The sequence below is a fragment of the Microchirus variegatus genome (genome assembly GCF_963457635.1).
Source record: "Microchirus variegatus genome assembly, chromosome: 13".
NCBI lineage: Eukaryota > Metazoa > Chordata > Actinopteri > Pleuronectiformes > Soleidae > Microchirus > Microchirus variegatus.
In genome coordinates this window covers 14,375,219-14,395,407 of record NC_139814.1, presented here as the reverse complement: position 1 = coordinate 14,395,407, position 20,189 = coordinate 14,375,219, and the positions used below count along the sequence as shown (strand labels likewise).

The window sequence follows — 20,189 nt, the reverse complement described above, 5'->3', positions numbered from 1 at the left end:
GGCGTGTCATTGGCTAGAGTCTGAATAGACTGCGTTGATTGGTTGTTGTGGTTGTTATCGTCCTTATTTGCACCGGAAGCGAAACAGAATCGGCTCCGCTCTCAATAAAGGTAACTAAAAAATAAGGTTTTATAGTAATATTTCACTTTGATATATACTTTAATTCCGTCTTGTTTTCTAAACCGTGTTTTTTTTTACTGACTGGAATGGTTATTATCTGTTTATGTGTGTTATATTTCTTTAAGCTTGGAAGAAGACGATACTTACTGGCTAACGTTAGCCTAGCCTCACTGCTGCTGTTCACAGTGTGTTAGAACAAATGTATCGTTACTACCGTTTTATTATTCTATTCAATACCTTATGCACACTTTTAATGCTCTGCATGTTTCATACTTTTAAATACAGCCAGTCACATATTTGTAAAAGAAGTTCGCAGCATCCGAGCAGGGTAAACTGTGCAGAGGGGGACATTTACTGGTTTAACGGGATTTTAATTCAGAGTTGTGGTGCATAAGCACCCAGTAAAAACAAACCATTTACAGGGGAAAAGAAGGGGAAAGAAAACAAATAATCAAAACAGTTACTTTAGTTTAAACATAATTTACAGGTTTGAGAAACACAGAACATTATCGGACATTTTATGGCTCAAACTTTTACTTGATAAATCGAGAAAATAATCAACAGATTAATCGATCATGGAAATAATCGTTAGTTGCAGCCATACAAATCAGTATGATTGATTATGACAACCATGTAAGCCTCAAATTATTCATCCAGGTTGTAATATTTTATTTGTCAACCATCTTTAAACTACAGCAGACAACTTGGTGTTGGTATAAAACCTTTATGACCAAGTACAGAGTACCAAGTACACTCTTTGAATAACAAATCATATTTAATGCGATTGTGCTCAGTGATATTTACATTCCAAGTTTTAATAGTGAACATATCTTTTTTTAAATTGATTTTATGAATTTATTGATAGATTGTTTTGTTTTCCATAATTCCTGCACCAGAACGTTTCATTTTAAAAGTGTTATGTGATTGATTTCTTTATTGTAGATGGATAAACAGAACCATCCATTTGAGATCTGAGTTGCAAACAGGAGATTTTATCCCATGTTAGGATACTACAAGTGATTAATTATGTTTCCTTATCATTCTTCAAGACTGGTCTGTCTCCACTGACACCATGTCGGACAGTGATGGACAAGCACATGAGCCTGCTGGACTGGAGGGTCTGCCTCCGCTGTTCAGCATCGCCAAAGGAGAAGTGGTTTCTGTGCAAACCTACGGAGCTTTTGTCCGACTCCCAGGATACAAGAAGGAAGGTTTGTGCAGTGGCGATGTCACGTACAATATTGTTATATCTCTTTTCTTCTTTTCTGTATCCACATAAATGATCTATAAAGAGGGAAAATTAGCAAACTAATTTTACTAATAGTAGTAGTGGTAAGACAAAGAAACAGGGCAGTGACAGTTGGTTTAAAATATTGATATAAATAAGTAAGCAGCACAAGATACAGTATAATGCAAACAGGAACTTGGCAGAGCAGTCTGACTGCCAGATGATTCTGGTTTCCACAGTTAGTGTCTGTGTTACAAAGGAACAGATTGGTAGAGTGGATTTCTCAATTTCTATATTTGCAGTAGGATTTACCCTTTTTTTTTACATGCATGTAAAACCAAACACCAAATTCTCATTATCACCACTGGAGGGCAAACTGAGCAACGTTTCATGAGTTTACATTCAACACCACCTGCTTCTTGGTATTCAGATGATAAAAAAGGTTTTACATCTTTTGAAAATTTTGTTGGACAGGCCATTCTGTACTCACATTTCTTGTTTTTTCCCTGATGTGGATGTCAATATATCTGTGAATTGGTCAGTCTGTAATTTCATTGTCAGCAAAAAAATTCAATTATTTCTTTAAATGAATGACTGAACATGTCCACTTGCTTCTGTTGTTCGCTCAGGCCTGGTACATGTGAGTGAGATGTCAGCTTCACGGGTGGAAAGTGCCTCAGAAATTGTGGATGTGGGGGAACAGGTGTGGATTAAAGTAATTGGGAGAGAGGTAACAACACTGACACACACACATACGCACAATTATATGTAAAACAACAAGGGTGATCATAACACTGTCCTCCACTTATCAGATTCGGGGTGACAAGGTGAAGATGTCCTTCTCAATGAAATCTGTCAATCAGGGAACAGGACGGGACTTGGACCCCAACAACGTCATGGCAGAGCAAGTGTTGTCATATTTTTTTGTTTGTTAGTGTCTGTGCATCATGTACAGTCATGTCTTACGGAAACCTGTGTGTGACTGTAGGCAGGATTCGAGACGACGTAGGCAGTTTAGAGACCAAACCGGCAACAGGATCACACTGGAGGCCGTGCTCAACACGACTTGTTCAAAGTGCGGCTGCAAAGGTAGGAACGCCGACTTTACAATACAACTGTCATTTCTTAAATTCAGCAACCATTTGATTTTATGATTATTTCTGTTTCAGGTCACTTTACAAAGGACTGTTTTTCTGCTCCGGGCTTGCAGTACGCTCTTTTGCCTGAAGAGGACGATGTAGGGACACAGCAGCCACAGCAACAGACCTCCACAGCTGCACTCCAGCAAGACTCGGACAAAAAGAAGAAGAAAAAGAAGGTGAATTTAACAGCTTTATTGCCCAACGTCGTTTTATTCCAACTGTCTTCCACAGTACTTTGTGTGTCTTTTGTTTTTTGTGTGTGTTTGAGGTATTGAAACTGCTGCCCTCTTTTTTCCATATCGCTTCATCATCACTATGCAAGTTCCCTTTATTACCGCACTTTTTTTATCTTTATTATTCAGGAGAAGAAAATGAAGAAGAGAAAGAGGGAGAGGAAGGAGTCGGAGAGCGACAGCAGCAGCAACAGTGGGGAGTGTAAATCCAAGAGGAGGCGCCACGAGCGCTCGCACGACAGAGACGACAAAAAGAAGAAGAAACATAAGAAACACAAATCTCACAAAAACAGCTGAGACAGCGACACACAGTACACTAACAGCAGCAGCAGCTATCTCCCAGGCGCAAAAATGGGAAGTGGTTAGAAACAGACAGTGACTGACTGACACTTGTCTTTTCTGGATCATTCTTCCACCACAAGCTTTTTTAAAATAGAAACATTCAAGCACATTTAGACCCCCCTTTAAAGATGGAAACTGAGCAAACACAGAAATCGGAAGACAAGCCCCACTTGTCCTAATGAAACCCCAGTCTCCCTCAAGGGAGAAGGGGGGTTCATTCATCATTTGAAACCTGATACTTGTGAGCAATACGGCAGCAAGTGGTTATCCCTCCTCAAACCCAGATATCCTGTTTCTAATGCTCTGGGAAATCCATCAAGCAGAAATGAGGCAGTAAAAACAAATTTATAAGAGGATCAGACATGGACAAAACCTTGAAATAATCCACAAGAAGCCACACACACACACGCAGAGAGAAAGAGAGGAAGAGGTAAAATATACACACAGGAAACTTCATGCAATGCCGATATCCTTAAGTTGTCTGCCGCTTATTGTGTACTTGTGTGTACATCCATGCTTGTGTATTTATATTGTCTCCAGGACTTGGTCACAGTACACACGCACACACAACCCACTTCCTGCATGTCTACTGTTAACCCCATTAAAAGGTGTTTTACTTGGAAAGGTAAAAAAAGAAAAAGCCTTTGATGTCTTTGTTCTCGGACCTTGAACTCATAATGTTGCTGCTACAACATACTGTTAGGAGGGTCTCTGAGGGGTCACTTAAGGTTCATGTTTTCATGTGAAGGATGGATTGAAGTATTTACACAACATCAGGTTGGGTCATGTTCCATTAGGGTAAAAAAACAAACTTTCTTTTACAAAAAAAAAAGGATTAACCTTTGTCAACGTGTAAGGTAAGATAATTTAAGGTTAGGTTTTTGACCCAGATACCATGTTTCTACATGTGGGACTCTAGTGTGATAGATTGCTTCCAGCTGCAGGTGTTTGATTGAACTCTGTGAATTCCCACGGGAATGACTCCACTTTGTTGGTCAGTCTCAGTCGCCCTCGTCTCCTTTTGCACCGGGCAGACACGCAATGACTTTGTCCTCCTTTGCAAAACGTCAAAATAGTTAAACATCACAACCCCTGAAGAGGTTAAATTAATTGCTTCTAATTAAAGCTTTTTCTGAAAAAATAGAAAATCATTCAAATAGATTGTGTTGCTAGAACTCACAGTGTTTGGTTTGAAAAAAAAATAAAAATTACTGCTGTTGTCATGGACAAGTAAATACTGGTAAAATAACTATTATCATATTTTCAGAAGCCCTAATTCTTAAAATGATGCACAATAAATATTAACAGTGTGTACACTGCCATTCAAAAGTTTGGGGTCACCTATACAATTTCTGTTTTCCATAAAAGTCACACTTTTATTCATCAAAAGAGTTGCAAAATGAAAAGAAAACATAGTCAAGACATTGACAAGATTAGAAATCATGATTTTTATTCCAAATAATAACTTTTTAATAACTGCCCTTTTGTCAAAGAACCAGCAAAACTGTTTTCAGCTGTGTAACATCATTGCACAAGGGTTTTCTAATCATCCAATAGCCTTCTATAACGCGATAAGCAAACACAATGTACCATTAGTACACTGGAGAGATGGTTGCTGAAATGTGCCTCTATACACCTATGTACATATTCCATTAAGAACCAGACGTTTGCAGCTAGAATAGTCGTTTACCACATTAACAATGTATAGAGTGTATTTCTGATTAATTTAATGTTATATTCATTGAAAGAAATGCTTTTCCTTAAAAAATAAGCACATTTCTAAGTGAGCCCAAACTTTTGAACAGTAGTGTATCTCACAAGCATTTGTCTTCTTAACAAGCTGTTCGCTCAAGGCAGCAAACGTAGTTTTTTTTGTTTCTGACTGCAGACGTTTTAAGGCACTTTGCTTGATGAGGAAACAATGTTTTGGCCCAATCTTCAATTGCTCACTAAAAAAATTGGCCCTGGGCCTCGTGTACTTGCTGACCCCTGCTCGATGAGGATGCATGTGATCACTTTCACCCATTCACCCTGCTTCTAGTTGGCAACAAGCGGGCCCGAACACAATACATCGACCTACTGTGCGCAGGAACTTAGGTCCAAATTTAGATGACACGTATGCGCGTGCATTATGTTCAAGCGCAGGACACAACAGTACACGCACATCTCACAAAACACTTTCCTCTCACTTAGCCAGAGCCATTCACATGCACATACAACACGGCTATAAATAACCTCTGAGGTCCTGTAAAACCAGCAGTGATGGAAAGTGTGTCTTGGATCCACCCAGATGTACCTATGTATTACTACTGAGCTCATACACCATGTGTTTGTTTTTTGTAACCTTCAGAGATCAGAGTGGAGTATTTTCAGTTGCCTCATGGCACAAGATTTAACAACTCGATTGTTAAAATCGGAAAACTTAGTTCTGAAAGTGTGAAAATGTAGGTGAAATTATTTTCATTTGGAAGAAATTGAAGATTAAATAATAACAATTCGTACACGTGCAGAACGAACTGTCCAGGGTGTACCCTGCCTATCGCCCAATGTCTGCTGAGATAGGCACAGCACCCCCCGTGACCCTCTGGTGGAGGAAAAAGCGGTAGATAATGGATGGATGGATGGACACGTGCAGAACCTGAATGTATGAATTTGTTCTTCATTTTCACCAGAATAAGTCACCTTGGCTCAGATCAGCTCTAAGGAAGTGACCATTTTAACCCCCATGTTAATAGCCCACATTGGACAACTACATATCCTATGCTTTTTGTTGCCAACATTAAGATAAACAGGTTATTTAATACACTTAAAAAGGAAGTGTGAGAACACGAAACTCCTCAAAAGTTCACCAGTAGAAGCTTACTAATTATGTCAGTAATGAATTCCACAGTTTTGCCAGTGTGGTCACTTTTTTTTATTTTTCAGTTCTCAATACTTAGAACAAATCGTCAAACACTTTTCCAGACTTTTATCACAGGCACTGTGCAGAACACATTTTCTAAAAAACAGAAAACAAAAATAAAAACCAAAAAGGCCATTTGAGAGAACATTAAAAACAACAAATCATTGAAATGGGAACTCTTCTTCAGGTGTTGAGGAACAACACAAACGGTATATCGATATGGCGTGTGATGATGTCACGGTCAGCGGCAGTGCTGACTGTATACAGTATACAGAATGAGGGGGGGGGGTTGATTCTGCAGCCACCATGCTCAGCCTGGGTGGAGGTGGTGTCAGTGGAACCAGAGCTTCAGCTCACTATGCCCTTTCATAGCGACGTGTACAAACAACGGTTCCGATTGTGAGCGTCTGTGTCGGAGAGAAGAAGAAGAAGAAGAAGAGCGATGAGACGACAAGCAGACACTTACGGAAAGTCTAATATGTAACATTTGCTTAGAGCACTCACGAGTATGAGGGCGTCTCCGTCGACCTCCCTGACCAGTGACGTCTCTTTGCCGTCCCACTTCTGTACGTGCACCATCTTACCGTCCGCTATTGTTACAAGGGACTGCGAACAACAGGAGACAAACATACGGTTAAAGGCGCCATATGTAAAAATGTGGCCAAAAACAGTTACTACATTCAAATTCAAAATACCGAGGTCTTTTAGGTTTCGTTTTCTGACGTAACTGGCAACCCGTGGTTGCTCGGCAGCTGAGACTCTACTGACTGCAATGATTGGTAGACGGCGGTAGGTGGCGCCACATGCCAAAACATGATTTCAAAACATAAACATGATTTGCAGTCTGCAAGACAAGATTTTTTTTTATGCAAATATTTTGTCTGTACTGTTGTTGTTGGTGAGTTCAGTTTGTTATATGAACATTATTCCTGAGTCTCTGTGACATATTAGGAGGATTTTATGGCCTGTTGCTTTAGATTTATTACATAATGCACCTTTAATATAACTGGGGCTACAACAGACGATTATTTTTCCACTATTACCAAATAATAGTGCGTGAAGCATGTGTGTAAAGCTTGAACACTGAGTACAAACTCCAAACACGCACAAAAGAATGAGATGATTGTTGACAGGTGTTAACCACTATGAGTCAGCTAAAGTTGTTTTTGGTCATGTGACATAATGGGTCTACCGGAAAATGCTGCAAGAGTAGTGGAGTAGGACATGGTTCATTCAAACTATCGATTCCCTGCTAGGTTTACTATGACATGGACAATTAAAACCCAGTTATGTACCAACTTAAATCATTTTGAGTGTTGTTGTTTTTTTTTTAGAAGAATAAAACCATTTTTGAGATTTCTTAACTGTGAAAGTTTTCTGGTGTTGTTATATGCCAGTTTAGAGTCCTTTTTGGGGCCATCATGCAAAAAAGGATTTGAAACGATTTGAATGCCTTAACATTTGAAAATTGCAGTACACCGTATTGCAATATTTATAATTTTTTTATTAATTGTTCAGCCCTTGTGTTGACATTTTATTATGCACAAAGGCGGTGATTTGTTTGATGTCAAGACGGACTGCGACAACAGGAACATTGCGCAAGTAAAGCAAACAGCAAGACTGAAAACACAATGATGCACTTATGAAAAGATACAGAACTGAATTACACTGCAAAAAACTCTGTCATTCCACTGTTTGATAGGATAAACATGTGCACAACTGGTGGATACACACAAATTGCTGCCCAGGTCAGGTCTGATAGTATTGCTTGCTAAAGCCTGTTTTCATGTTGAGGGTGCAGCTAACGAATAACGTGACATTGTTTCTGCTCACTAAGAGACGGAATAATTTTATCGACGACGACGACGAAAATCACCAAAGCTTACACACACGATAGCTTTAAGTTTAATCGAGGACTTGAACGCGTAACTCATTCACCTTGACATTCCTGTCGTCGGCCGTGGTCTCGTCAAACTCCTCCCCCAGCTTGAAGGTGAGCTGTGTGTTCTTTAAGGTGCTCTGGGTCTTCACCGTCACACTGTCCCCCTCCATTGAGATAATAGTGGTGGGCTTGGTCATGGAGCCCAACTTGCGTAGAGCATAGCCCACACCTGTGGAAAAACAAAAGCCACAAAATGTGAGTTAATTGCTATGGTGGTCATACATAAAACCCCATTAACCCCATTATTTCTTTTTTTACAGGGTTTATAGTAAGAAGCATACAGGGGCTGGCTCAACAATCCCTCACTTTTCCACTACATGGTCCCAGCACGGCTCAACTCTACACAGTTTGGTTAATTTTCCATTACTACCTCAGACTTGTAAAGCAGTTGTTTTCGCCGTGTACTGAATCATTAGAATTAAAAAGATTAGTTCAGTACTTCCTGCGTGACCAGAGCACAGACTCAGCAGTGCTGTCACTAAATACATCAGACTTCTCTGTTAAATATTGAGATTTGAGATTTGATTTCCTTCCCAATGTTGGAGATAAACGTACATTTTCAGATTTTTTTTTTGTCTTTTTAACTTATCTACAGTTCGGAATTGTTCAGTTTGATTCTAGTGTCGAAACTCTTCCAGTGACGACACACTCTGACCAATCAGTGGTCCGAACCTTGGAACTAAAAAATAAAAGTACCTGGTATTATCGCTAATGGAAAAGCCAATCAGGTGGTTATAACCATTATTGGCTATAGTATTATATCAGATTGACTCATCCTGGTCTGCACATGATTCCACAGTCATCTATCCAATTGTTGTTGATTTATATTAGAGTGTGGATCATCTGACGCCATAAATCATCCCTGAAGCATTGTGGAACATTTCAAATGTGTACATTAAACATCCCAGAGCAGATACAGTGTGTTGACAAACGGTGGAAATCAGTAGCAGTGACTTTGCCCTCTGGCTCCCTTTCATCTGTCACGCTCTCTAATCTCCTGTTTGTCTCCTGTCAGTTCATGCAACATGTTCTTTAAACACGGCTGACCTGACAGCCTGTCCAGACACGCATGTGTGCAAATAATGACTGATGTTCCTTTCAGTCTGTGTGTGACTGACTGACTGAGGGACTAAGTCAACTCTACTTCATTGGTTCACAGAGACGTTGCTGCCAGAGCAAAAAAATGAGACAATGACAATCCAGTTTACACACAAGTTACTGCATGTGTGTGTAGGAGTGTGTGTGGGCTGATTTTAACCATTTCCGTTCCCATACTCTAACCCTAATCATCTCAGCTGCTCAAATGCTGAGCAGCCAATCAGTGCTTCCCAAAATGTGGGCCTTGGATGTACTGCACGGGTGTAAAATGTTGCATATGTTTGGCTACAGATGCGCCTGCAGTCCACATTTCCCTGGTAGTTTTGAGTCTCCAGAACAGGGATGTTTGAGGAGCAGCTGCCTCGTGTTTTGGTTTAAAAACTGTGTGGGGCTGCAATTTAATCCTAATTTAGACAATAACGCAGTTACAACTGCTTCCTGATTGATAACTTTCAGTTTCCCCTTCTTGTTGGTCTCCCAACACAAATGATTGTACAGAGTGGGAGTGAAGTATTGTTTTCAGTGGCGTTTGTTTGTGCTTCCACACTTGCACTTGCCACTTTGGCCAGCAGAGGCCGCCAGAGGCTTGTTGCGTGAATGGGGTGTAGTCTGCCATCTCTGATTGCCTTGTTTTTTGTTAGTAGTATTTTCCAAATCTAAGGAGAGATTTACACATACTTAACGAAAGTTAACTGCTCACATAATAAAAGTTTTCAGTTAAATTTTTATAGTTTATTGACCTCCGCTAAGGTGGTATATTTTTTCGTGTTTGTTTGTTAGCAACATAACTGAAAAAGGCATGCACGGATTTGGATGAAATTTACAGGAAATGTCCACAATAACACCATGAACAAGTGATTACATTTTGGGCGTGGTCTGTGGGGGAGCTGAGCTGCCTTGGAGGAGGTCTGTGCTCTCCGTGTGCTTTTCTAGTTGCAGATAGTTTGTTTGTACACCATTTACAACGGTAACATACTGTAGGTGTGGCACAGGGCTGGGCCAAAAACAAAAACATGGCCAAAACGTTACATCACATTATTCCAAATTATATTGCTAATTATCACAATAAATGTCAGGTAATTACAGATTGGGTTTTGCTCCTGTGTGAGAGTTGAAGAAACGGGTTCACTGTGGTTTCAGACTTTGGTCTGCAAATATTGCACCAGTATACAGGGTTACTTGATTTACTGACCAGCTCTAATGTAGTATGAAAGGCTGCTATAAACTTAATATTTTTCACGCCAGTGTTTTGCATTTACTTGCATTACTTTGCTGTTGTGTTGTGTGATCTGGGCGTGAGCTTTGGAGGTTTTGCTGAATCTTTGGGGGCCTAAACATCTTCCCGAATCCTAAAACCAAGTCTAAAGAAATTAGTTCTCTCTCTCAGGGCTGCAAGAAAAGAATGATGCTTTTGGGAGTTAACATTTGTTTAATGCAGAAATGTTTGTCATTCCCTATGATGACTTCCCAGGAGTTCTGCACTTTTCTTTTCTTGAGAGGTCGAAAATGTCCTGGCCAGGACTAACGTTGATAACGTTCATGCCTGGAGAAAAAGACCACATCATGTCTCTGTTCTCGTGACGTACGTAACAACCCTGAGAAGGTGCCTCTTTCATGCTGTGAGAAAAAGAAATCCTTAAAACAACAATAACCACCCCGCCTCGCCCTTCAGTCTATTTACACACACAGACACGATGTGAATGAGTGGACGCCTGCGTTCTCCTCTGTGTCCTCCTGTCCCAGCAGCTCCTTGGTCTTGAGACCAATCACTGAGCTCCACCCATGGACGGGGTCAGGACAATGAGCAGCTTTCAACAAAAGGTCACCCACATTGTGCTAAAGTGTGTGTGTGTGTGTGTGAAGGCCATCTACTTGCCATTCACATTTTCTCACAGAGAGAAACAGAGAGATCAGCCCCTCCCTTGTTTCCAGCACTCAGACCATGCGGTCAACAACTACTCCATCTATCTTTGTCCTCATCCCTCTTTCTTTCCACCCTTATCCTTTTTTCCTCCCTCTTTCATTCATTCATTCATTCCCCTCTCATGTTGACTCTTCTCCTCCCCCTTGATCCCCTGTGTTAACACCTGCTTTAAAACACACACAGCGTTTATGTCTCTGCAGCACCATGTACACATGTGCTCACATGCAGCACCAGTCTGGCACCATTGCATCCTCTCCTGATACAAACACGCATGCGCATACGCCAAGAGAGAGAGAGAGAGAGAGGCGTATTCAGACTCTCACACACTTACCTAGTGCCGTCATATATTCTTCAAATTTCTCGGTCGTCTTCAGGTTCCATGTGCCAACGAAAGCTTCAGCCATGTCTGCAGCAGTGTGTGTGTGTGTGTGTGTGTGAGAGAGAGAGAGAGAAAGAGAGATAGAGGAAGAGAGGGAGCAGCAGAGTGAAGGAGATTCAGAATGAGAGAGGGAGGAGAGAGTCAGCCTGAGTTTAGTCAGCGCCTCACACCGCACTGCGATGCTACTGGCTGGATTTTTAACTGCTGTTCGTGACGTCATCAGGCTGTGCAGAGAGAGAGAGAGAGCAGGGGTGGAGGGTGTGTGTGTGTGTGTGTTTAACAGGTTCTCACACAAATGGCCCATCATGCACAGAAAGTGCTTTACAAACAAAGTCAAGTCTATTTATTCAGGACAACAGTTGAGTCCAAGTGCTTTGCATGAGTCGAATGGTTAGTTCAAACAGAGAATGCATCATGTTAAGTCAATATTAAAGCCACAGTACGTAACCTTCAACATTGTCTTCATCGTTGTCGTGCAGTCAGTGAACAACAGAATTGTCAAAGGCAACATCGGTAATGTGCATTAACCCCGTCACCGACAGGATTTGACATGCGCAGTATCATTACCGTAACTCTTAGACCAGGGGTTCTCAAAGTGTTCATACCTGAGGGCCAATTTAGGAACCCAACAATGGACTGAGGGGCGCCAAAGGAAAAAAAACAGAAAGAAATCCCATTTGTTATCATTTTAATGACCAGATTGCAGTTCTAAAGTTTACACTTATTAGTCTGTATCCAGTAATGTCCAATAGATATTTAACAAGCTTAGTAGCTCCTGGATTAAAACTATCAACTGTAATTCATTGCGGGCCGCCAGAAATGTTTCTGTGGGCCGCCATTGGCTCACGGGCCGCACTTAGATATCTAGATATCTCGAATGGTCTAAGACTTAGACCATTCGAGATATCTAGAAAAGTCGAAAATGATGAACTGACCAATGATCTGTGATCTGTCCAAGGTGTGACCCCAGCCTTTCGCCCTATGTCAGCTGAGATTGACACAGCAGCCCTGTGTGTGTAGAAGATGGATGGATGGATACAGGAACACAGAGAAATAGATCTTTGCACCCATATACTTGTCATTGTGGTACACTCTTAGAAATAAGGGTTCCAAAAGGGTCTTTCTACAAGGGCTGAGGTTCTACCTGGAACCATTTGCTTCTGAAAAACCCTTTCCTGAAGAAAGGGTTTTATAAGGGTTCTTGGTTGATCCAGAGAACCCTTTAAAACCACAATTCTACAGCCATAAAAATCAGTATAAATCCAGACTTGGTGGTCATAAGAGGTTAAACATAAAAAACGATGCAAACAAATAAAGCTATGTGCAAAATTGCACATCATGTTCAAAAAAACAAAAATGTGGTCTGTGATAATTGCTTTGTTCTCTAAAAAGGTACCAGGACCATGCAGTGGTGTCAATAGAGTGGACAGCTGATAGCCTTTTCTGCAGTTCTTGTTATCACCCTCTGAAAGTCACAAGTATGTTTGACTGCAGTCTGTTCCATCTAAGGACCCTCAGGAAGTGATAGAGTTGCTGCGCCTTCTTAATGACGACAGATGTGTTTGCTGACCACGAGAGGTCCTCAAAGATGTGAGTCCCCGGGAATTTAAAACCCGCTCTACAGAGTCAACTTTTATATTAACAGGGTAAGGGGTCAGTTTTGTGCCTCCTAAAGTCTGTGACCACTTCCACACCAATAACTTACACACAATGTTGATTAAGCTTATCGTCTCCATGTATGCAGCGCTGTGTTTCTCAGCATATCTGTGGTTTGTTTTCATGTCTCTCTGACACATTCTCACGCTACGCACAGAGTGACGCATTTCACGTCATGACTGAAAGGTGATTTCTACAGCTCAGTGTTTTTAAGTGTTTTAACTAAACTACTTAAACTAACTAAAAAGACAATGCTCTAATAGGGGAAGTGGTTGAGGTTTAATGGCGCTTTTCCACTGTAGCGTTCTAGCACAGCTTGGCTTGACTCTACTTGGGTTTTTTTGCTTTTCCACGAGGAATAGTACCTGATACCTGATACTTTTTTAGTACCTGCTCTGTTAAGGCTCCAAGTGATCTGCGACGATACTAAAATGTGACGTCGTCAGACTGATTCGTCACAGAGCGCAACGTCTGACACAGGAATCAAACAATGTTGAACTGCAAATCAGTGAAAAAGACTTAAAAATCCTGAAAACATGCGTTTCCCCAAGGAAATGTCTGTAATCTCAATATTCTGGTGTATTTTTAACGACTGCACTGCTGCTGAAAGCCGGCGATCGTGAGCCGAACCACAAAGCGTTCAGCTGTATTTTACTTCAGTGTCAGACCGAGTTAAGCCGAGTCGTGCTAGATCTGTATAATGGAAAAAAACCCACCATAAGTTGCTCAGTGGAACTCTGGATGGGAAATACATTTCAAAGCAATCTCTTTGAAACTATTACGATGCCTTTAATTAAATGTTCAATCCTTTGTGTACCAACACGTTTTGGCCTCAAGCCTTGATCAGGGAGTCAAACCAGTTTGGTACAAACCATAATACTCATCAGAAGTAGTAAAAAACTTTTCCGGTATAGTGGTCATGCAGGAAGGGAATTCTCTCTCTTCACAGTTCAAGAACAACTCCTGCCTGTCCAGACTAAGACTTTTGTAGAAAACACAAACCAAGCCAGTTCTGCAAGTTCTGTTTTTGTGGCTTAAAAATTGCCTCGCCGATTTGTAAACAGGAAGTCAATTATGTCCTCAGATGCAGATCCGCTACGAGAAACAACGTGGATCGTCATTTTCAAACGACTCTTTCTGCCAGTCCAGACTAAAGCAATTTTCAAACACCTGTGGTATTTAAAAAAAATAACTTTTTCAGGACTCTAAATTGACAGATATCCTGCGGGGATTTTCAAAATAAAAATGGTGAGACAGAGGGTCGACTTTTGTAGATTTTGGAAAATAATTGTAAAATAAATCACAAAGGTACTTTTTTTTAACACCATTAGGAAAAACAGTACTTATTTCTGGCTCAGGCAAGTCTGAATTTGCAGGTTTGAGCAACACAGATTTAGAAGAATAAAAGGAGAGTAAAGACTTAAAGAGGGGGGAGGAGATGTTAAACAGACCCCTGCTGTCAAAGACACAACAGCCTGAGTGGAGGATGGGGACATGATTGACTTTTTTCCACTGGGGTGGGGCTGATGGGGGGGTTGAAGGTTGAAAAGAAAGTCATGATTGTCCTCGCTGCCCTTTCTTCTACTCCACACTGCTTTGCTCTTTTGTTAGTTTTCTCTCTCTCTCTCTTTTCATGTTTTGAAAACCACTTTTGCACTTGTCTCAGTTGTGTTCCCCCCCGTCTGTCTCCACATGAAACCAATCACTTTCTAATGTCTCCGGGCGACACGAGATCTAAACACAGAGAGAGAGAGAGAGTCGTGTGGAGCTGATTGGCTGAATCAACACTATTTCAACTAACTTGACAATAGTTTGAATGTAACAGACATTTGTTTGTCTTTAAAAGTACCATCATCAATGCAAACCCTGTGAGCTTGTATATCACAATGAATGATTTTCACAGCTTGGTTCGGCCCCAGCACAAGGTCCAGTTCAGGTTCTGGCCTCAAGGGTCAGGAAACATCTGGTGTAAATTATGAAAGCAGTAATGATGCTTGTATCTAGATGGAAACACTGTACATGAACGCTCCGAAGATGTCAAACTGCGCCTTTAAAACCAGTTGTTAATTGTCCCGATTGTACGGCGTTCTTGAAAGACGTTAAGAGGGCAGATTTGACGTGTTCTCACATGTCCGAGCTTCACACGAGTGAAAATGCAAATCGAACACAAAGACGGAACGCGCAAACACACACGCATATCACAGCATTTGTGTCCTCTCATTGCCACAGTCTCTGTGTCTGACGACATCACCCCCCCCCCCATTCTGCAGCCGGTCAGATGATCTCTTGAGGTTGTGTAATCACACACACACACACAAAGCAGGGTCTGGGGCGGTGGGGGAAAAGTCAATATTGAAAGCTGTTAGGCTCCATCACATCACACCACTACACACTCTGTGTCCCACTGACCCTGTCCTCCACTGATCCCCCTTTGGCCGCGTCTGTGTTTGTGGCGTAAACACTGACCTTGTCAGGACCAGTGAGTCCAAAACCTGGACCTAATGAGGCAGAAACTTAATTTTTGAGGACACGGTTTTGAATTGTGATTAGGTTGAGATTAGGATTAGGCATTAACCGGTTATGGTTATGGATAATGATTTCCTCAGGCTGTGCAAATGACTGGAAGTCAATGCAGTGTCCTTAGAAAAGTATCTGTGTAAATCTCTGTGTGTGTGTGTGTGTGTGTGTGTGTGTGTGTGTGTGTGATGGAATGAATTTGTGGTGCTGGTATGACATGGACATGGACAGGTGTGAGGGAGGCATTCGCTAAACGAGCCATGAAGAGGTGAGAGGTGAAAGTCGTATCGCCCTGGCCTTGAGTGTGTTCACAGGCTGCCTGTTTCTGGGTAAGCAAGTGTGTGTGTGTGTGTGTGTGTGTGTGTGTGTGTGTGTGTGTGTGTGTGTGTGTGTGTGTGTGTGTGTGTGTGTGTGTGTGTGTGTGTGTGTGTGTGTGTGTGTGTGTGTGTGTGTGTGTGTGTGTGTGTGTGTGTGTGTGTGTGTGTGCGCCTGATCTTTCGCAATTCAATGATATAGAGCTCTGGGAAACCACTGTGGTTTTTGACTCACAATCATCCTCCAGTTTTCTCCAGCAGTTTTTCACAGGAAAGTCCCAACATGTACACTTCTTAATCAACCCTGGATGAAGGCATACATTTAGTGACTACAATTATGGATTAACCAGAGGTGGAAAGTAATGAATTACATTACTGTAATTGAGTAGGTTTTCTGTGTAGTCTGTAGTGTAATTTGTAATTTTTCTTCTACTTGAGTAGTTTTTTTGGAAGTACTGTAGTTCGCTATGTTTTAAATCACATCTGTTACTGAGTAAAAAAGTAATAATTTACGCTCCGGAAACTTTGGCAGTGACTGACGAGAACAGGTGAACTGGTGCTAATTAAGGTCCCTGAGTGAGTGACATTTGTGACCTTTGACCCATTTTGACTGACACATTATGGGTTTACATGTTTTTTTTTTGTCAGCACTTTAATTTGTTTTAATTAAAACCAGTTAATGTGAGATTTGACAAGAAAGAAACCCAACCTTGTTAAAAAAAAAAGTACTTTAGACCTGTACTTTAACTTGTACTTGTTATCCCAATTGTGGTACTTAAACTTGAGTGCAATATTTCCACCTCTAGCTATTAAGTTGAACTTTGAACTGTGTACATAACAAAAAAATCTATTTTTCAGGCTAGACTTGCTCGTCGTTGTTGACTGAACATGTGATGATTGCACCAATACTGTCCAGGAAAGCCGTGCGTCGTCTGTTTTTGGCCTTAGCAAACAGTTGGTATCTATATGTATGTGTGTGTGTGTGTGTGTGTGTGTGTGTATCAGTCTGAACAGATATACACTAAGCTGACATAAGCAGAAGCTGCTGGGCCTGGGCTGCAGAACAGCCTGAGAAGAGGAAGGCAGCTGTAAATCAAAGAAGGGCTGATCTTTACAGCTTTTACAGAGCCCTCATGTGAGTATGTGTGTCAATGTGTGAATAATTCACACATACACACACACGCACGCACACACACACACACACGCGCGCGCGCGCACACACACACGCACACACACACACACACAGAGACACACACAGGGTATAGACACTCCCTTCTGTATCACGCATTCCTTTGTTCATTGTGCAGCCCCTCTCTCAGCATCTCCAGCTGCTTTACTTGAACTCATTCTCACTGCCTTGTACACATGGAGCTTGAATACCAAGTGTATTACTTTAATTTTATTTTATGAATGGGAAAAAAAGTAATATTTTAAAAGATGCATGCATTTATTAAAGAAAGTTAGAATACAGCTTTATTAACAATTTATGGCTAATAACGTACAGAGACTACAGTGTTAAATGTTAACAATCAGGCACATTAAAGATACAGTAGGCAGGATGTATCTGGCATTGTCCTTCATTGTTTATTGCTTTATCCTCCACATGAGGGGGCGCGGGGGCCGCTGGAGCCAAAGGAGGAGTCACACTTGTGGACGGGTCATCACAGGACAAACATATGTGGTGCTTTTCCATTACAGTACACAGTTCTACAGGATTTTTCAGAAGCAAATGGATCCAGGTAGAACCTTTTTATAAAGGTTCCACCAAGAACCCTTTTAAAACCCTTTATCCAGGAGAGGGGTTTTAAATGGTTCTCTGGATCAAAATGGTTCTTACTGGAACCATTAGTGTTACTAAGAACCCTTGAAAAACCCTTTTTTCGGGAAAGGGTTTTTCAGACGCAAATGGTTCCAGGTAGAACCTCAACCCTTTTAGATTTTAGACATTTCTTTGCTAACTGTTGGAGATCAATGCTGTTTCGATGTGTTTTAAGTCTTTTTAACTGATCTGACGTCGCACTCATGACTCTTCCACTGACGACACTCTCTGCTCCTCAGTGGACAGCAGCCTGACGACATTTCAGTATTGGCTCAGCTCCCTTGGAACCTTGCCAGAGCAGTTCCAAAAAAAAATCCAGGTACCAGGTGTTATTACGAATGGAAAAGCAAAATAAACCAAGTAGAGTAGAGCCATGCTCGAACTGTGTAGTAGAAAATCACCATTTGACCAATGCCTGGACAGTTTAGAAAGGCTGTTCCTCTAAACCTATTCTGCATGCAGGTCCTTTGCAGTGCTGCAACAGGGATTTAAATTTAAAAAAATAAAATAAAATAATACTAATGCTGCAAAGAAATCTAAGAAAGGGAGCGTGTCAATCCTGGCAAAGATAGAGAGATAGTCTTGGGTGTGTCTGTGATCATGAGAGGAGCTCAGTCCAGAGACAACAATCCAAAAATGAGATCTTAATCTTAATCATTTGCAGATAAAACTCAACAACCAACTGCTTTGTAGCAAGCCTGCCTACTGCAGCTTTAATTGTTGTGGCAATTTGTGGCAGCAGTGAGTTGCCATGGACTTAACAACTACAACATGTGTGTGTTGAGACATCAGTTCCCTCTGCATATGGACTTCACATCACAGTCCTGCGATAAAACCCCTGGTGAGCGAAGAGCTGACAAAAACGTCGGAGAGGAGAGGAGTTAAACATAGATGGACGGAGTTATTCCAGGTCAACACCATCGACTCTGTCAGTCCGTCAGATTTATGTCCTCCTTTGGTATTTTCTTTGGAGAGCAGACAGAAAAAGAGTTTCGACATAAGGATTAACAGAACAGAGCAGTACATGTGCAACACAACAGCGACACGTAGACAGATACAAACAAGCAAAAGTCACAAGTGGCTGTAATAGTTCACATTAATGTGTGTGTATCCAAGTGAGGACAATCAGTATTAATACTAAAACTGTTTGGAGGGGAAAGAACACACATTGGAAAAATAAATCCAGATACTTCATGATTTAACTTGTCTGATAGATTTTATCTTGCTCTTTAGAGATTTCTCCATCCTCAGTGGCTGTGAGTCACGCGGACGACACTTGCCCTTTAGAGGGAGCATTCATCACCCATTCATCTTGTTTCTTCCCACGTAAATCCATCTTTATCTCGTATCAAATTAACAAGAATCCAACAGAGTTGATTTTCCAGGGAGTCAACCCTTGGACTCTGGCTTGGGTGACAGAGTTCCTGTGTAGTTACAGAGACATGAGGTAGTAGGTACACTTGCCTCCTCTGCTGGCCAGACACTGTTAGTGCACTCTAGTGTAATCACTATCAGTCATGAAATCCATCAGAAGAAACACTTCAGACAAGGTAAATATGAGGAAAAATGTATTTAATGATAATGGATTATTAATTGTCAGCATGTTTGTTTTCCTCTGAACCCCCCACCCACACACAGTTGTTTGCTCTTCATCCATAGTGAGGACCCTCATTTAAAGGGATACAGGTTTGTTTCCCTCATTTTCAGAGATAAATGTGTCATGTGATCATCAAACGGCCCCTCTGACACTCACGTCTCATTCCAAAAACCAACAGAGGAAGTTGGGATTGAAAACAAAAATGAATAAAAAATTGACTATTAGTCGACGTCAGAAAGAAGAAGAAAAAAAATCCTCAATAAGAAAATACATTATATTCCAGCAGTGTAAGAAAACGTGAAATAAAGAAACACAGCAGCATCACGAGGATCATACGTTTATCCTTCACTTGAACAAGTGGAAAAATACTACAAAAAAATGTCTAATCCTAACCTTTACCCTAATTTAAACCTAATTCTAGCCCTAGTCGAGATCTTAATCCCCCAAAAAATCCCTTTACAGATGTGAGGACCAGCCAAAATGTCCTCACGCCGTATGGTATATACGATTTTTGGTCCTCACAAAGCCACACACACACACACACACACACACACACACACACACACACACACACACACACACACACACACACACACACACACACACACACACACACACACACACACACACACACACACACACACACACACACACACACACACACACACACACTGTTTATCTTAACAGAGAGTCCAGGATATGGAGCGGTTACTTCCTGATCCAGTATTAACTGAGTTCTTGGAGACAGAACCACGGGGGGCAGTAACTGGACACTGTGTGTGTGTGTGTGTGTGTGTGTGTGTTTGTGTGTGTGTGTGTGTGTGTGTGTGTGAGTGTGTGTGTGTGTGGGGGGGGGGGGGGGGGGATGTGCGTGTGTGTGTGTGTGTGTAGCAGAATATTGGATTCCATCAGTGAAACCAGGGTAACGGCCCTGCAGACTGGCAGGTTCCTCTCCCCCTGCTGTCAATTTGATTTT

General features: G+C 41.4%; 2 protein-coding genes across 2 annotated transcripts; one reads left to right on the top strand and one right to left on the bottom strand.

The window, feature by feature from the left end:
• The first annotated feature begins 79 nt into the window (after positions 1-79).
• Positions 80-3,671, top strand: zcchc17 (zinc finger, CCHC domain containing 17). Its single transcript, XM_083899773.1, has 7 exons — positions 80-110; positions 1,170-1,331; positions 1,978-2,078; positions 2,161-2,256; positions 2,341-2,437; positions 2,518-2,666; positions 2,853-3,671. Exons 2-7 carry the CDS (start codon positions 1,193-1,195, stop codon positions 3,018-3,020), a joined length of 750 nt encoding a protein of 249 aa, XP_083755899.1. The 5' UTR covers positions 80-110; positions 1,170-1,192; the 3' UTR covers positions 3,021-3,671.
• A 2,299-nt stretch (positions 3,672-5,970) lies between these two features.
• On the bottom strand, positions 5,971-11,458 carry fabp3 (fatty acid binding protein 3, muscle and heart). The gene is made up of 4 exons (XM_083900276.1): positions 11,263-11,458; positions 7,906-8,078; positions 6,472-6,573; positions 5,971-6,374 (listed from the first exon to the last, which is right to left on the bottom strand). The coding sequence occupies exons 1-4, from the start codon at positions 11,333-11,335 to the stop codon at positions 6,324-6,326; spliced, it is 399 nt and encodes a 132-aa protein (XP_083756402.1). The 5' UTR covers positions 11,336-11,458; the 3' UTR covers positions 5,971-6,323.
• Between the last annotated feature and the right edge of the window lie 8,731 nt (positions 11,459-20,189).